At 37.6% G+C, this 18392-nt stretch overlaps 1 protein-coding gene and 1 long non-coding RNA gene across 2 annotated transcripts in view; one reads left to right on the top strand and one right to left on the bottom strand.

Moving 5' to 3' along the window:
• Window positions 1-18392, top strand: part of LOC309486745 — a 387401-nt gene that overhangs the window by 30443 nt on the left and 338566 nt on the right. The gene's annotated exons all lie outside the window — the stretch shown is intronic.
• Window positions 1-18392, bottom strand: part of atrnl1a (attractin-like 1a) — a 259263-nt gene that overhangs the window by 43336 nt on the left and 197535 nt on the right. The window contains exon 28 of the mRNA XM_082154105.1: window positions 1910-2017. Within this exon, the coding sequence (XP_082010231.1) occupies window positions 1910-2017 (108 nt within the window). The remainder of the gene's footprint in view (window positions 1-1909; window positions 2018-18392) is intronic.

The raw sequence follows: 18392 nt of genomic DNA, 5'->3' as shown, positions 1-18392 counted from the left end.
TCTTTTCATATCCCTTATAATACATATCAAAGAAATTAAACATTGTGAAAAGAAAGATTGTGTAAAATTATCAAATGCTGTCTTTATCTCTGTGGAAAGTAGGCTACTTTGACGACAAACATTTCCATTCTAACTGCTACAGAAATGCTCAGGGCTAGTGAAAGCATCCATCCGCAGCCTGTGCTTACCCATCAACTTAGGCATGAAATGTGATGATGGCCCTGCTCTTTGGCCTTGCTGCTTAATGAGCGAATATTCACTCATATATTATGCAATTATGCTAAATGAAGACTACACTGTTACACCAGATGTTGTTTAATCAACCTCTGAATGAGGAAATTGCTGCAAATTCACGATTTCCACTCTCTTCTATTAAAGAAACAAACAAACAAAAAACAGTAGACTGTAGAAAGTATTGTGGGAAAATAGATCAACTCAAGTAATGCAACATCACATTGTGCAAGTTCTGAAGGGTTCAAAATATTTTGAGGCAATGCAGTGACAGGAAAAATTTAATTTGAGACATGGTCTACGAGAGATGTACGAGAGACCCAAGTTGTAGCCTGACCGGGGACCTTTCCTGATCCTCAAACCACCTTCTCTGCATTATCTACAGTCACTTCTATCACTTCTACTACACTGTCCTCTCCAAGACACACATTCATAGAAAACAAATTGTATGATGAATAAATTTACCACAGTAGCACACATTTGATACAGATTTGCATGTGTGTTAGAGTGCAGCTTATTCGTGTGAACAGAATTTCTTGTGTGCTTTTTGTGTGTGTGTGTGAGGTTAATTTAGGGCTGCACAATTAACCACAATTAAACCGAAATCGCAAAGTTTTAATTAAATAAGTATATTGCTCAGTGAGTTTCAGGGTGAAGTGCAGCACTGAGGTCAGAGCGGATCGATCAGTTCGCAGCAAATGCTGCTCCATCTCTGGAAACGGTGTGAATTTGAGTCACTCATAATGTGCATTTGAAAAAGCAACACACACCAAACATCTTTAATCTATTCCAACAAAATAGAACATTTAATGGTATGCTTTTACTCAAAACTCACTTCATAACATCAGAGTTTGAAATAACTTCCTTTTGTGATTTGACATAGCTTCATATCACAAACTATAGTATTCTATACTGTGATAAAGGCTATGTCGCTTAGCATTGCATTATAAATATATTTTATTCTTATGAAATAACCGAGATGTCTAGAAGAACACATGGTTGTGTTCTTCTAGACATAAATGGTTTATCTGCAGATAAACCATTTATTGTCGCAATTGAATGTTTATTGTCTTCATGTTTCATCAGTCAACATGTCTCTATCTGTGTTTTATTCAGCTACAGTGATATCTGGATGCCTTTGGCCATAAAAGGGATTTCCTGAAACGTCATAAGTTTTATGAATTCTATAAAGTCTCACTTCTGGACTTTCTGCGTGAGGGCGCCCTCTGGCTACGAGTATAAATGAAACAGACATTACTGTACATGTGTGTACTCGCTTATGCTCACTACACCCTATTTTGGGGGAAAAAGGGGGAAAAAATACATTTCTTAAAAGAAATTTTAAATAAACAAACATGCGAATCCATATGTTTTTCTCCAGTGTAGAGAAGTGTACATGAGTTTTTTTTATTTATTTTTTTATTAACCATCACAGATTTTTATCATAATAATTTAATATTTTATAATAAATCTTCAGACCTTTCTAATGATTTATAGGTAAATGAAGCAGTATTTTCAAGTGCTGTTTGGATTGTGATTAGTCATATTGGGTTATGTAAAGAAAAATGTGTGTGTATTACATATATAATACATAATACGATCCATCCCATCTGCTGTTTCACAAATGTAGGTAAATGACTAACCAAATATCTACAAGCCTACAACGGAAGGTACCCACCTCCACCTGGCCCTGCAGAAGCTCCTCCTCTTCCTCTGGAGCATCGAGTGCCACTATAACAGAGGCAAACGGACGGCTGGCCATCTGTTGGCGCTCTCGCATTAGCTGCTGTAGAAAGAAAAAAACAAGTGTTCAGTTGCATAAAATTGTTACATAAACGTTCTGAAGAAGCATTGTCATTTTACTTAAATTCCTTGTGTTGGCTTAATGCAAGGAATATTTGAAATATGTGTGTAATATTTTTCAATTTGATTTGAGTCACTCGCAGCTGCATCACTCAAATCAGTGAGGTTCTTGTTCCAAACTGTGGTATGCATTATCACTTTCTCTAGTCTGTGCCAGGAGGACAGACATGAGACTGAGAGGAAGTCAAGGTGAAGGGTGGCAGGGTGTCCGTGAGTTGATTCATAGGAGAATCACAGTGATGATTGTTAAAGTACGCCTGGCTATGTGTAAAAGTGTGTGTCATGGTCAAGAGACAAAGAAACTCACTAGTAGAGCATGGATGGTTTATGTTCCCTGACAAGTCCTTCATGAGGTGAGAAGGACACTGTGGCATCTCTCGCCTGAGCTTGTAAATGGCCCATAAAACGCATAATTAACCTCCACATGTAGTAAACAATGCTTGTCTGGAACGAGTGATGTTGAATGTTTGTATGTGTGTATGAGACCAATAGCCTTAGTTTAAAATAACTACACATGCATGCATACTATAGAAGATACTGTATAAGAATGTTCTATTACATGACAACAGTCAACAATAAAGATCATTTCAGAACATCAAGTCTGGAAACTGGGGAAGCATCTGCGGTAGCTTTTATATCACAGAAAAGAGCAAATGAAAACTGATATATGAGAGAAAATACTAGATATACTCAGAATTGCTTTTTATCACATGAACTCGCACACTCTTTATGCTGCGTGCACAGTATCACACACAACCCCATTTCCACAAATGGTATAAACTGCAGTTCTTATGTGAGCTGGGAGTTTTCTAAATGGGAATGACTTACATTATATGTAGCAAAACACCAATAAAACGATATGAACTCACATACAAACACAGCCAGAGATATTTAACCAATTCTGTGTGTAAGTAGGAGACACACCGAGATAGGTATGCTTTCAGTGTCTCCCCATGTATTTAAAAAAAATCATGAATGAGGAATATGACGACTACTGTAGTACCACCCTTAACATCACAGTAATTGAATGGAATTATTCTTGCCGGATTTCTTTGATTCCTTCCTGACAACAATACAAATTAAATAAAACATGTTTAATTGTAAGAATGGATGTAAGTAAATGATGCCTAGAACAGAAAATGTCTTGATACTACACAGGATTTAATGGGCAGTAAGTTTGGTCATTGTCACAGAATAAACCTGCTGATAAAAGAATCATCCTGAAGAGGTTTCTTCAGTGATAATGACTGGCTAACTATATTATTATGCAGATAATTACACAGCTACTTAGCAAATAAATAAATGGACATGAAATATTGATTTGGTTCGAAATAATTTCATTATGTGAAATGAAAGAGACTGTGGAATGATATGAAAGATTTAAAACAGTAAAGTACAGTTTGTTCGTTATTACACAAAAATTATGCAGAATGTCACGACTAACCTATCAAAATCAAGTATTAGGGAGCTGGGTAATACATTATGCTATTGTTCAACCACAACTGATTGAGCATACAAATATGTTTCCCTTTCCTCAAACTCATTACACCTAACCAACAGTTTACACCTTTTAGCAACTGACAAACACCAGGATATCAGCTACTTTACATCTTTGAAGCAAATACACTATAAATATGGATTTGCAACCCTGAGGTAAAAAATACAGTACATTAGGATACGTACAATACACCTTAGGAGTAATTAATTAGCAGTTGAGTTTATTATTCTTTTTTTATATGAATATCATATGAAGGATGTTCGCTTAAAGGAAGTTCATTACCTTGAGGCTGGTTTACTTAATCAATAACATCTCCCCTGGGTTCATCCTGATTTATGTTTTCTGAGGTTCATGGAATAACTCAAACCTTTAGTCAAACAATTACCCAATAATACACACATGCAGTCTCAATGCATTCAGAGGGGATAAATACACAACATAATGATATAACCACATCCCAATCATATATAAATAATAATAATAATAAAAAAGATTAAAACTATTATCTAACATACCTTATACTGTTTGCAGACATACATTCAGTCTGTGTATTGGTGGTGGGGATTTTTCAGTGACTCTCTCTGCGAGGAACATATGAATGTTTCACGTGAGGTTTCTGTTTAGTTTGTAGTTCTGAGGGTACGTTTAAATGACAACGATGTACTAAAAACAGAAACGTTTTTTCCTTGAGATTTTCCTGTACACACAAAAGTGCTGTCAAAAAGATCCCTGTTCACACGGATCCACAAAAAAACTACTAAAAACGCTGTATTATGCATGCCAGGCCAGTAGTTGGTGATGCCACTTTGTAAAGAAGCACTACAAGCACAGACTGAGCATGTAATATGTATGGGCATGGCGTAACTGTTTTCACAAATTTGCATTTTTGTAGTTCTACATGGAGAAGATAACAATATCGTTTTCAAAAACATGCACTTTGAAGCCTGAATTTTTCAATTTTGAGTTGAAAACTATGTCGCGTAACCAGCCTCTTAGTTTACCTATGTTAGTTCATGTTTCCACTGTCCCCGATTCGTCCGCATCTGAATCATCCATCCAATCATTTTTCCAAACCGCTGGTCCAATGTGGGTATAGCATGATATCATACATGTATAAATTCGTTTTTAATTGATTATTAAATTGTTTAATTAAAGATTATACATACTAGTTGTCATGAAAGAGTTCAATATAAATCTTTTCATTACTACTGGAGCTGCCAGTTTGTTAAGTTTCAAATGATTATTAAACAGCAAGCACAAATTATGCAATAGCGGCAGCCCTTTAGGCACACTCAGTGTCTGAATAGTCGAGTAATGTATGGATTAGTGAATGGGGCTATAGGGGGTGATTTCAAACACAGCTTGTGTGTGTGCTGGGGTATTATAGCATGGTGCTTGGACTGCTGATGATCTGGTGCCGGGAAGGATCATGGGAAATGTAATCTGTCAATGCTCAATCACTTTAAATACAGACACAAAATCAACACCTAAAAACACACTTGAAAGGTGCATAAAAGTTTTGATTTGACTGCTTGTTCACCCTTCCATGGATTTGCTGATCAATTTCAGTGTTAATCTTTATTTTAACAATGGGATTAAAAGTTAATTTGCTGAATCTGGGAAGAAAAAATGCTTGGTATTGTAACATCTTTGTGTAGACCGCAATATAATTATATGATAATTGATTGTGTGTGTAGTAAAAGGCATCCGTCATCCATTGCCTGTATGGATGCAAGACAGAACAAAAGCGTACACACCTTTGAATAGGCCATTTCTGAACACAAATTGATAGAATGGGTACCACAGAGACCCTAAGTTTAGGTGACAATAGCAACCAGGCATAGTTCTGTAGTGGATCCGTTGTAAACATCCACAATGTCTTTCTCCAGAATGGTGCACAATAACTCCGGCCGATAAGAGAATGTAATTTCCGACTCATTCCAGCACAGTTGTAACAGAAAAACCTGTTTACATTTCAAGCACAGGCAGAAAATGAAGCTCTTTTGTCACCATAAAAACAAGGAGTCTCACAAAAACAGGACACACTCTGTTTTTATTCAATAGCATCCAAAGGACCAAGCTGCTTTGCTCTTAAATAATCATAATTGTGGTCTGTTTCCTCAAGCGTTTTTGTAAACTGGCAGAAAACAGACTAAAATCTCATTCAGACCATTTGACAGACTAATTGCATAATAGCTTCACAATATATCATTTCTATCCTATTGCCAACTGCTGAATGACTATGCTGGATTAAAGTCTTGCACTTCAGCCATTTTATAAAAAACAGGAAATTTCATTGGCTCAAAGTTTATCTTGGCATCACAGAAATGTCAGCCCGTGACATTCATTTCTACATTCCCTATTTCTGTATGGTTAAAAAAATAAAAAAATAAAAATAATGTTTTAATTAGTTTTATAAAAACAACAAAAGTTAACAAACATAAACAACCATAACCAGCATTAATGCCAGCAGCAAAAAATAAGGCAAAGTGGAAACTGTGTCCGAAAAACCAAAGATGGCCATTTCCATTTCAGGAGGGAAGGTTTGATCATATGCCACCGAATACCAAGAAAAAAAAATCTTGCCAGTAACAGTAAGTTTCAGGCAGAACCAAAAAGAATGGGATAACCCTCTGCACCCTGACATCGGTCACAAACTGGAGACACAGCTGGGTAGATCTTGTGAAGTTTGGATTTAGAATAGTGCAGTCTGTATCCGATTTTAAACTGAATTAATTAGACTTGGACTTAGAATTCCTTTATTAATCCCCAAGGGGAAATTAAAGTGTTACAGCAGCAACAGAAAAACAGGACAACATGCAAGACAAATTGGAGTCTTGCATTGATGGAACAGATATGTATTTTCTGTAAGATTTTTATAAAGTTTTGTAATGTATATTATGCTCATCAAGTTTTCATTTAAAAATACAGTAAAAACAGTAATATTATGAAATATTACTACAATCTAAAATAACTGTTTTCTATTTTAAAATATTTTAGAATTTAAATTATTTCTGTGATGGCAAAGCTCCATTCTTCAGTGTCACACATGATCCTTCAGCAATCATTCTAATATGCTGAGTTAGTGCTCAAGACACATTTCTTATTGTTATACATATAGTTGCAATAATAGTGCTGCTTAATATTTTTTTTCCAAAACCGTCATACAAATTCTGGATTCTTTGATAAAAAGGAGAGGTTGAAATAGAAATCTTTTGTAACATTATAAATGCATTTACTGTCACTTTTGACAAGGTCACCTGCAAGGGACACGGGCAAGGACGGTCACCGGCACGGTCACCATCACCGGCACGGACATCATCACCGGCATGGTCATCATCACCAGCATGGACATGGACATGGACAACGGCATGGTCACCATCACCGGCACAGACACCGGCACAGACACCGGCACGGACAGCGGCGCGGTCACTATCACCGGCACGGACACCATCACCGACACGGACACAGGAACGGTCACCGGCACGGACACCATAGACACCGGCATGGTCACCATCACCGGCACGGACATCATTACCGGCACGGTTACCATCACCGACACGGACACTGGCACGGTTACCATCACCGGTAACTGACACGGTCACCGGCACGGTCACCATCACTGGCACTGTCACCGGCACGGACGGTCACTGGCACGGACACCATAGACACCGGCATGGTCACCATCACCGGCACTGACACCATCACCAGCACGGTCATCATCACCAGCATGGACATGGACACCGGCATGGTCACCATCACCGGCATGTCACCATCACCGGCACAGACACCGGCACGGACAGCGGCACGGTCATTATCACCGGCACGGACACCATCACCGACACGGACACAGGAACGGTCACCGGCACGGACACCACAGACACCGGCACAGACACCGGCACGGACAGCGGCACGGTCATTATCACCGGCACAGACACCATCACCGACACGGACACAGGAACGGTCACCGGCACGGACACCACAGACACCGGCACAGACATGACAGGACACAACAAAAACTGGAACATGAATTTGACTTGGTTACATGAGACTCACCAACAGCGTTACACAAACAAAACTTGACAGATAAAATGGAAACATGAGGCACGGACACGGAGACTAGAGACTAACAAGAAACACCTGTGAATAATCAAGATGATCAACCAGTAAGTTTCTTTCTTCTGTTGAAAATAAAAGATATTTTGAAGAATGTGGCTAACCAAACAGTTTGTGGTCCCCGGTGACTTCCATAATATATATTTTCTTACTATGGAAGTCAATGGGAACCAGCAACTGTTTGGTTAGCCACATTCTTCAAAATGTCTTTTGTGTTAAGCACAAGAAATGAATTAATACAGGCTTGGAACAAGATTAGAGTAAGACAGAATTTTCATTTTTGGGTGAACTAACCTTTTAAGGAGATGCGGCAGCATGTTTACTCTTAGGCTACTATCACTTTAAGACCGGCACGCATCTAATATACACGCATATGACACACACTCGATTTTCTCTTAAATGTTTGCTTTCACTTTAGACATAACTAACTGTGTTTATGTAAACCTTATGTGTACTTGGCAGTATTAACCCAATAAGACTCGAAAGATAACTTAGTCCAGTAACCAGGCACTGTTTGAGAGGCTTTTAAGTGCATGTGGTGTACGCGCTCAGAAAAGCACATGTTAGAACAGCGCATCAGCACACGAATGAAATGTTTAACTGGCAAAACTTTAAAGCAAATGCAAATAATGAACTTTTGTGAATTGCAGTATCCTGTGAGTGTAACTCGACTTCTGCTTTCAGGGCTCTAGAGTGCGACCAATTTGGGCGCACATGCGACCAAATTTTGTAAGGGTGCGACTAAAATTGTTCCTAGGTCGCACCGGTGCACCTAACGTCCTCGCATCCGCTGCCTCTCCACGAACTAAGTGTTTGTTCTCCTTTGACGGAACTCACACTCTTCTCTCACGCTTAATGAGTGATGACGGATGACAGAATTAAACATTCAAACGTAGCCTGGTTACACTTAAGGTCTGTGATATTAGTCTGATTTTATTTTAGATTTCGGCTTCCAAAGATTATAAAAAATAATATATTGAGGTAAAACCATTAAAAACTATAGCCGCATTCTATCCAGTGCAACTTCTTCTCTTCGCAGCATTACACTGTCATTTCTCCCTAAAACTCAAACCTAACGACAGAATCAGCACGATCGGTGATTGTTGTAAAATGCAGTCTAGCTACTGTTGCTAACTTGCGAGACGCGTTAAATAATTAAAAGAGCTATTAAAAGCACAAAATCTGCGCAAGAGATGTTGTTCGCAAGGCGGCACGCGCTCCGAAACCGAAACCAAGACAAGCAAATTATAGCCTACTTTGGGTTTAATGTGCGTGTCTAAACGATCAAATGTACACAAAAGTATGTCAAAATGACCGGCTTGGAGATTCACTAAAAACAGTTTATGTCTTAAATGGACGTAGTTATGGAAATAGTTGGGAGAATATGGTGCATCAGATCAATAGCAGATCTGCACTCGGTCTTAAAGGGGCCGCAGTCTAGTAAACATGCGGACGATTGCGCCATTACTGCGAATCAAACAACAAGAGAAAAATCACTACAAAGCTCTTGAAAGAATAACTTCAGCTTTATTAAGCATTAATCTATTTATGAAAAATTATGCAGTGTTATTTTACATTTGATTACTTTATTAGATTTCTTTTTAGACTAATATATATATATATATATATAAAAACAAAAAGAACCGATAAGAATACAGTTAAAGTACCGGATCGATAAGCAGTATCGGTAAGAGTAGGAATACCGTTAAAACCCTTTACTCCCCGGTCAATGCTCCGACAACAGCCCAGACATGAAGCTACTTCAGCCACCATTCTCCCCAGTCCCTGGTAAGATGCCAAGCCCTGGTCTTTCGTCGGAGATGGCATCCGACTCAGAGACGGAGGTAGAGCCTATACCGCGCCTGAGCTAGAGACTCAAAATAGTTAGTTTGGCAGCTCAGTGAAGCACTTTAAAAAATTTATTTATTTATTTTTATTTATTTACCTACACCTTATTCTTGTTTAAAATCATTTACATAATATGAATGTATATAGAGCGTGATAAAAAGGTGACCTTGGAATTGTGGCGTTAAAGGTGACGCGAGCCGAGAAAAATTTTCAGTGCACCCAAATTTTGTGCTGGTGCACCTAAATAAAAAAGTTAGGCGCACCAGTGCAACCAAGGCAAAAAGTTAGTCTGGAGCCCTGGCTTTACTATGTGATGTGAATATACGTCGCATTGTACAGTATGTTGGGACGGAGGCGCCATAACTGCAACTGATAGAATACACTAGCACAATACTATGATATTTCTTCAAAAGCAGATCGTGGAGACATTTTAATCGTCCATGATCAAAAATAGTGATATCCCTCACCCCTACAGTATATGAAAGGTACAGGCAATTTAATTTAATATTTAAAGTTGCCATGCAAATCCAGCCATCAAAAAGATTTAAAGATTCCCCAGAAAAAAGGATATGCTTCATGGAATACACCAGAAGAAACCCAGAGCGACATTTCTGTGGTGCACAAAAAAACATTGCAAAACACAAAGACACATCTCAGGAGCAGGGGTAACATTAGGACCAGACAAAAGACTGTTTGTAATCTTGGCATGTCATCTCACACTGTGCAGCTAAGTGCCGATTAGGACTGTGACACTGTCATCCAAAGTGAAGGAGAGATATCAACACTGATGTTGATCTACAATAAACTTGAGAAAAACAATCACTTTGATTGACTCCATGTTGATCCTGACCTTACTGATCTATCAAAGAGGAAAATGTGCAAAACCAAGACCCTCCAGACAATCAGATGGGATGGGATGATTGTCTAGTAATATTCTGTGGGTGCAAATGAGTCCTCGAGTTACATTAGCATAAAAACATTTTTGTACACTGTACACTGTAAATACAGTCGATAAATCTTCACAGATGAGGAATCTCTTTCCATTTTAACAGGCCCAGTTGGGGAAGTTATGTAATTCTGCTGAGCGGAGCAGAATAAGTGATGGTCTGTTCCCTCTCTGCACTCATTCAACCGCTTTATAAATGGACCAAGTCCTTTCAGTCCAGGATCATGGTCAAGTTTATAGTCCACAGAGAAAATAAGCCACGGAAAATCTGATTGGGAAGGGAGGAAGGGATGGGGAATAGAGAAGGATATGGTCAAGAAGTAGTGAAGGAAGTAAGAGCAATGGCACTCTCTCTCCTTTACTTACTTCTGTCCCCAGATAGTGTGAGAAGGATGGATGGGGTGCCAAGCAAAGTGTAGACACAAGAGTAAATCACTCTCTGTTGGCATCTCACACTGCGGTGAGAGGAGGAGTGTGTGACAATTAAGTGGTCATCATCACATCCTCACACTACACATTAGCCCTCATCATCAGTGCTCTCTGACACCTCTCATCCACTCCTGAGTGTGTGTGTGTGTGTGTGTGTGTGTGTGTGTGTGTGTGTGTGTGTGTCAAGGGGAGACTTTCTTCTAAAGCTGCTGTACAATCAAAATAATCTTTGTTGTATTAATTTCCTATTATCACCGTAAAGCTGCTTTGAAACAAAGTGTATTGTAAAAAGTGCCAAATAAATGAAGGTGACTTGACTTGAAGTGATTGACAAAACTCTGCTGCTATTCCAATTCTAAAGAATTGAAATTTAATAAAAACAGAAATATGATAACATAAACAAATAAATAAAAGCAAAATATGATAATATAATGAACAAAATAGATAAATAAATAAGTAAAATTATTTCATTTGATAAAATACAAATAAATACAAGCAATATGATCATATTTTTAGACAAACAAATAAATAAACAAATACGAAAGCAAAATATGATAATATAATTAGTCAATAAACTAGTTATATATTTTATATATAAACTGTTTTACATTTTATAAACTAGTTATACATTTTATATATAAAAATGTTCAAAAATGCTAATTCATAAATTAAATGACTTCAAATGATAATATAAAAAACAAAAGCACATTTTGATTATAGATAATAAAGTAACAATATGAAATGAAATAAATACATAAACAAAAACATAAATCATAATATAATAATTTCAAAAGGTAATATAAAAATATACAAAATATAAAAAAATAAAGCTGAAATATTCCAATTATAAATAAATAAATAAATAAATAAATAACTGTGATAATCTAAATACAAAATGGTGATTTAAAAATGATAAAAGTATAATTAGCCTATTCCACCTATTCCTCATAGCCTCATTTTGAATTTGATACATTCATACTGAAAAATTAGGTATATTATTAATCTACACTTACAGCAATTATATATGAATTTCTTTAAAATTCATTCCATATTTATTCCATTTACATCTCGAAATCTAAATTACAATCCTGTTTGTTAAATTGATTCAAACACATTCAAAATGTGTTGGCATTAGAAAGTAATTATCAGATTAGTTTATGGTGTGGAGCTTTCCAGTAGCTCAAACAGTCGTGCGTTGGTGCTTGCAACGTCAAGGTCATGGGTTTGATTCCCAGGAAAAGCAAGAACTGATTAGAATGTAAATGTGTACCTTGAAATGTCGCTTTGGATAAAAGCATCTGCCAAATGCATAAATGTAAATGTGTGTGTTAGAGAGAGAGAGAGAGAGAGAGAGAGAGAGAGAGAGAGAGAGAAAGAAAACAGTCACACTGTTTAACACAGCTGTAAAGCTCAGTCTATCACCTCACATTTCAAGGGGCCACACACACACACACACACACACACACACACACACAGGAGTATGTGCTAATCCTATATACATTAGTTACTGCTGTGCTTATGGAAAAAAAGTTTCATGCATGTATTCTCATCTCACATATTCCTTTTCATTCACATTCTAGTACCGTGTAATTGTGATGTGAATTTAAAGACTGTGTGGTTGTAGCAGAAGAGGGAGGCTAATAATTTACTCTGGTGTAAATGTGAGCTAGTCATCAAGCAGTGTTTTCATGCTGATTAGATGTTAGCTCACAATCTGGCCATGATGGCCAATCGCACTACAGGGTGGTCAGAACAGTCGAAGGTGCGCTCACACTCTAGGCTCTGAGAAGCATGTGAAATTACTGATAATACAATTTTTGTATTTATTTTTATTTTTATTTATTTTTTTGAAAGAAGTCTCTTATGCTCACCAACTGCATTTATTTGAACACATATAGAGTGTGAAATATTATAATCCAGTCTTCAGTGTCACATGATCCTTAATATAATATGATGATTTGCTGCTCAAGAAACATGCATTATTATTATCAATGTTGAATGATAAGAATAATTTCTTACTAAGAATAAACTCACAAAGAATCATTTTGAGCGGAAGAAAAACAGAACATAACTAAAAACATTTATATTCACTTATTCACTATAGTAATGCCCATGACATTTTAAAGGTCCCATATTGTCAAAAATGCAATTTCCTGGCTTTTTTGATGATAACAGAGGTCTAGGGGCTATGTAACTAACTTAAGTTTCAAAACAGTCAATCCACAGACAAATGCACACAGCCTGCAAAAAGTAGCTGTGCCTTTTCACAAGCCGTTGTGACTTCCGTAAAAATGTGATGTCACAACTACACAGTCACCGCCTTCAGTCAGCACCCCGAGCACTGCCCACCATCCCTCCCTCCTTTTGCCTAACCCCAGACAACATCGTTGCTGAGCAACAACAACACGGAAACATGTAGAGAAAATGCTGTTCAGTCGATGGATGTAGAGACCTGCACTCCCACGGGACCCAATGCAACAGAGTGCGGCGCGGGACTAGATTTGATGGCTGCGGGTTGCGGAACACGCTTTTGCAAAACGATATGCGGTACTCCTGCGAAATAGAAATATCTAAAAAATAAAACATCTAAAAACAAATAAATTGTTATTCATATGTTGCACAAAAGCAACAAGAATAACTAAAACTAAATAAAAATGTACAGGCCAGAACGAGTTTCTATTTATAACATGTTTACAGTGTTGAGCAATGTAGCCGATCACAGACATATGTGTTGATTTCTTGAACGCGATGGCCAATGAGATGCATTTAAGATAGAATCCACTCACTGCTCAAAACTGAGTTTTTGTTCAGTGCTGAATTCTGCATGCTGGCAAATCCTCTTATTATAACAAACGAAGTGTTGACATTATGAAAGATGTATTGTGCAGTCAGCTTCATTGACAATAACGGAGCTTTGTGAGATCGCGATGAACTGAGATGTCAGCTTTTTAGGAATTAAGGGAGCGCACTTCACGCTATTTCTGTCATGCCAAACCATGCACGCAGAAGCCTATGCTTGCTTTTATGTTAAATTAACAGTGGTTTGTGAATGTTTATGCTTTAATAACAAATAATTTATCACCATCATTACAGGTGTTTTATTTACCTTACTTGTGAGCATCACCAAGCCACAGCAGGCTGCAGCATACATGACCCTAGTTACTTGTGGTTGGCCTGGCCGTGCGTCAATCAGAAAACAACAGGCCAATCAGTAGAGAGGCTCATGAATATGAATATAGGCCCTCTCTGCACGTGCACGTCTTTTGCATCAGTAAAATGCGATCGGTTAGTTTGAGTGTCAAGTTGTAATCACGTATCGAATCAAAGGAAGATTTTATCAGCTGGTTCAGTGGCCAATTGTTTGGAGTTAGAAATGTATAACTCGTGCTGCATATTTAGTAATTTTGCCTCAGATACAGGATTACACATTCGCTTTAACAAGCAGGTTGTTCATTACCATAGCAACTGCTCGCGTGTCATACTGAATGCGAATTTCGTGTTTAAAAAGTAACTATACATAAGAGACCGAAAGATGCAGATAACTATACATTATTTAAGGTTATTTCAATTTGTTACGATATTGTTATATGAACTGTTGTTGTCAAGTAAGCTTCATGCTTTCCCCGTTGCGAATGTGCACTCCTAAACTTTAGCCTATGGGTGCTGCACTGCTCTAGTTGACTGCTGCGACTTTCCCCCCGAAAATATCACGTTAACAACAACCCTTTAGAAAACGTAATTCCTTTGTGGATCCTCTTGATCCTCTTGTTCTCCACGTTTCTTTGACAAATCTCAGTGTTTCAGTCTCACGCACGCTGCATGTGAGTTAACCACGCCCACTTATTTACATGTCGTGGGATACACGGAATAAAAAAATCTGTAACGTTGACATTTTGTACCGCGGTAACGATATATACCATCATACTGCCCAGCCCTAGCAATGATCTTTCGGCCCTATATCCTCTAATATTTTTATCTAGAGGTTTCCATCTCCTATGCTTATGAAAGGAAGTGAATAAAGCACAAATCTGACCTCACCTTTAGTTCAACTTCTTCATCACGGCAGTCACAGTCCACCGACAACATGTCTTTATTCCATTAGTGTTTGTAAAGCAGTTGCCTCCTGACTTCAAGGTTGAGTAAGTCAAAGCTAACAGAATATAAGACAAGCATAGACATATCTGCTTCTTGTGACAGCAAGGGTGCCCTCAATACCCTTCATCTACCGTTCATCACAATATTCTTCTCAAAGAGAAGAGTCAGAGGACATTTTCCAGTAAGTCAAAAACTCTAAAACAAGATTACTTTTAATAGAGTACCCTTTGATATGACTTGATTCTAAATTACTTATTATATTCTTTCTAAAGGTGAAAGCAAACAGTCTTTGCAATTTGCCTCAAAGGTCATCTTTTATTTCAACTTCAGCATGGTGAGAAACAACTTATGACGAAAAACTGTAATATTTCCAGTGTGATATCAGATATCTTGATCAAGGTCTGTCGTTGCCCTCTAATTTCCCTGGACCAGCAAATCCTGCTTATCCCAACAATGGAAGGCAGAAAAGAAGGTGAAGGCCTCCACCAATTGAAGAACCCTCTGGTGGGCCACATCAATGCGAGTCAGCCTCTGAAATATGATTCAGCAGATTTACAGCTTCATCTCGACATCCCCTTAACGAGGAGTTCACCCAATCAATCTCTGATCGATACCAATCTCCAGCAAGGGCCATGATGTGGAATCCACCAGCATCCCTATGGAGCTTTAGTTCTGGATAATAAAGCATACAAACAGAGAGAGATGGAATAGGATAGTGTAGTCTTATGCCCTTCAGATGAGACGGTAATATGGATGGACATTATGGCATTATCAATCGGAATAAAACCTTCAGACTTTCAGAGGGACGCTGATGCTGAGAAGGACGCCCAATCGTGTTTATGACCTTCCATCAGCTTTTCCACAAACCATGTCCACATTTAATTTAGAGGAAATTACAGTGCAAATTTAATCTACTGGAAATTACTGAATGTTATTATATTGTTGAATCAGGAAAAGTGCATTCTGTTAAACAAGTTAAGACGTACACATGAAAGTCATGCACTCAATTTACATTAAAAATTAATTTCGATTCAATGACTGGCATACTTGGTAATCACAAATGAACAAGACTGAATAGCATGGTAAGGAAGAAGTCAAAACGATGACTGGCAGGTGGCTCTGAAATGAATCTGAAATGGAATGATTTTCAAAATTAATCAACAATTTTCAACAATAATATCGAGGTCAATAAAACAAAATGCATTTGAATTATAATTAATATGACAACATGCAAAATAGTAATGAATAGGCCTAGCTAAAAAGTCCGAAAATGTCAGTTTATTTTTATATATCTGTCGTCAGACAGTATGACTATTACGGATTTGCGTCTTGCTTCAGACTTGATTGAAAGACTGGCATTCTGACACTGCTTGCTTACTACTATTCACTCGTTTATTTAAAAACACAAAACATTATTCTGCTCACTGTAAAAATAAAATACAAGAAGTTTAGGTCAGTAATTTAATTTTAAAATTTCACAATTCATTGATGCCCAATTGTCATGTATAATCCAGTCGCTATGTGGCACAAGAACCTCAAATTTAATTGGACAATGTGAAGTGGAGTGTTAATTTCCCAGTCTTATTCATAAATCAGTTGAAAACTACATAGACTGTTTTCAGTTTTTTTAAACAAAGGTAAAATAGGTATAAAAAACAGCATCATTCTTTACAGTCCAAATGGACAGAAGAATCTGCATTTGTGGAGCGATCTGGATCCGTGGTTTGTCTCGTTTTACAATTAAATTGCGTTTATTAAAAATCGGATGGGAATGGACTTCAAAGCATGGCCATGCAGCAACAAAAGTTGCATTAGTGCTTAATTTACTCTTATTAATGAACTGCAAACTGATTTACCGTTTGATGAAACTATTACAGTTGGCTATATTAAGTCCTAGTGCCATCTACAGACATATAATGTGAAATGTAGGCTGTTAGGTCAAGAATACGCAAAATGGTGATGCGAAGCTTGGTAAGGAGTAAAGAGTTGCTTGAAAAAGAGTAAAGATAGAGTTGTGAATATGTGTTCTCTAATTTACTGAATAACAATTCTGTTCCATGCCATCAACACTTCAGCTACAGTTACACCACGACAAGCGTTGTTTGGAAAAGTTTTGTAGGTCAGTCTCAACCAAAGGCTAATCTTTTATTTCAGTCATCCCTGGGCTGAGCGAGCAGGCCTGTTTTAACCATCTTGTTTGAGGCCAGTCTGCACCAATGGCATCCAAAACTATCAGAAGCAAGACAGAGCAGCAACAAAGGATAAAAGTCATAAGCACAACCTTCAGGCATAGATTCTTATTACAGAAAATGCACAAACAACCCCAACACTCCAAAACTTATGTTGCATCGGTATGCAAAATATTGCACATTATGAATTTAATGTTTTGTCTAAGCAGACCAAAGTGAGTCTTGTAAGGACGACAGCAGGGGATGTCTCCACAGGCGTCTGGAAACAAGGCCAGCAAGATTCCTCACAAAATCACAGCAGCTCTACAGCAGAGTTTAGCCAGAGTCTATGAGAACTAACAGCAAATCATTTTCTATCTGAGAATAGTCTCAAACCAAAAATTTAAAAAGTTGCATAATCCGGAGAAGTAAATGTGGATATTTGAAAGTTCAGATGCTAACTAAAGTAAAAGGTGGGTATATTATGAGAAAATGTAGGTCAGGCCCACTGTGAGAGATTGTGCGCTTAGAAGCAAACAAAGGCACAGGGAAAACAATTGGGACAAAAAGACGTCCCAAAGCACTGAGCTGGTTTGTTTCTTTAAATATAATTTAAACGAAGGAAGATTCAGATCTAAATGTGAATTTAGACTGCGTTTCAAACTGCCATCTCATTTGGATCCATTAAAAAGATCATTTTAAAGACATTGAGAAATGTCATATTTTATGTTCCACCAAAGAAAGTCATACAGGTTTGAAATGACATGAGGGTGAATAAATTATGACAATTTTTAGTTTTGGGTGAACTATTCCTATAATAGTTGCATTTTTTGTGACTATAACGTGCCATTTCAATTGAAAAATATCCACAAACATTTAAGCAAGCAAACAGAGCATATGGCTGAATTACAAATTTGTTCGCCATTAACACAAGCCACTAACGAGTATAAATAGGCTGGTAAATGCATATGCAAATGTAACATGAGCCATATCTACAAGGCTTGAGGCAATTACAACACACTGAAAGCAACATATGCACACAATTCCCCCCCACACACACATACTCATAAATGCATCCAGCTCACATACATACTTTTCACAACTCTTCTTGCCTTTAAACTATCCATCCTTGCAGTGCAGTCTTTAAAGTAAAGGGAGAAAGAGATAAGTATAGAGCCAGTGCCGTCTGACTGCTTGT

Source organism: Leuciscus leuciscus (genome assembly GCF_965113295.1).
Source record: "Leuciscus leuciscus genome assembly, chromosome: 22".
Lineage (NCBI taxonomy): Eukaryota > Metazoa > Chordata > Actinopteri > Cypriniformes > Leuciscidae > Leuciscus > Leuciscus leuciscus.
Note: the sequence above shows the minus strand (reverse complement) of the source record. Positions and strands in the feature narration are given on the sequence as shown.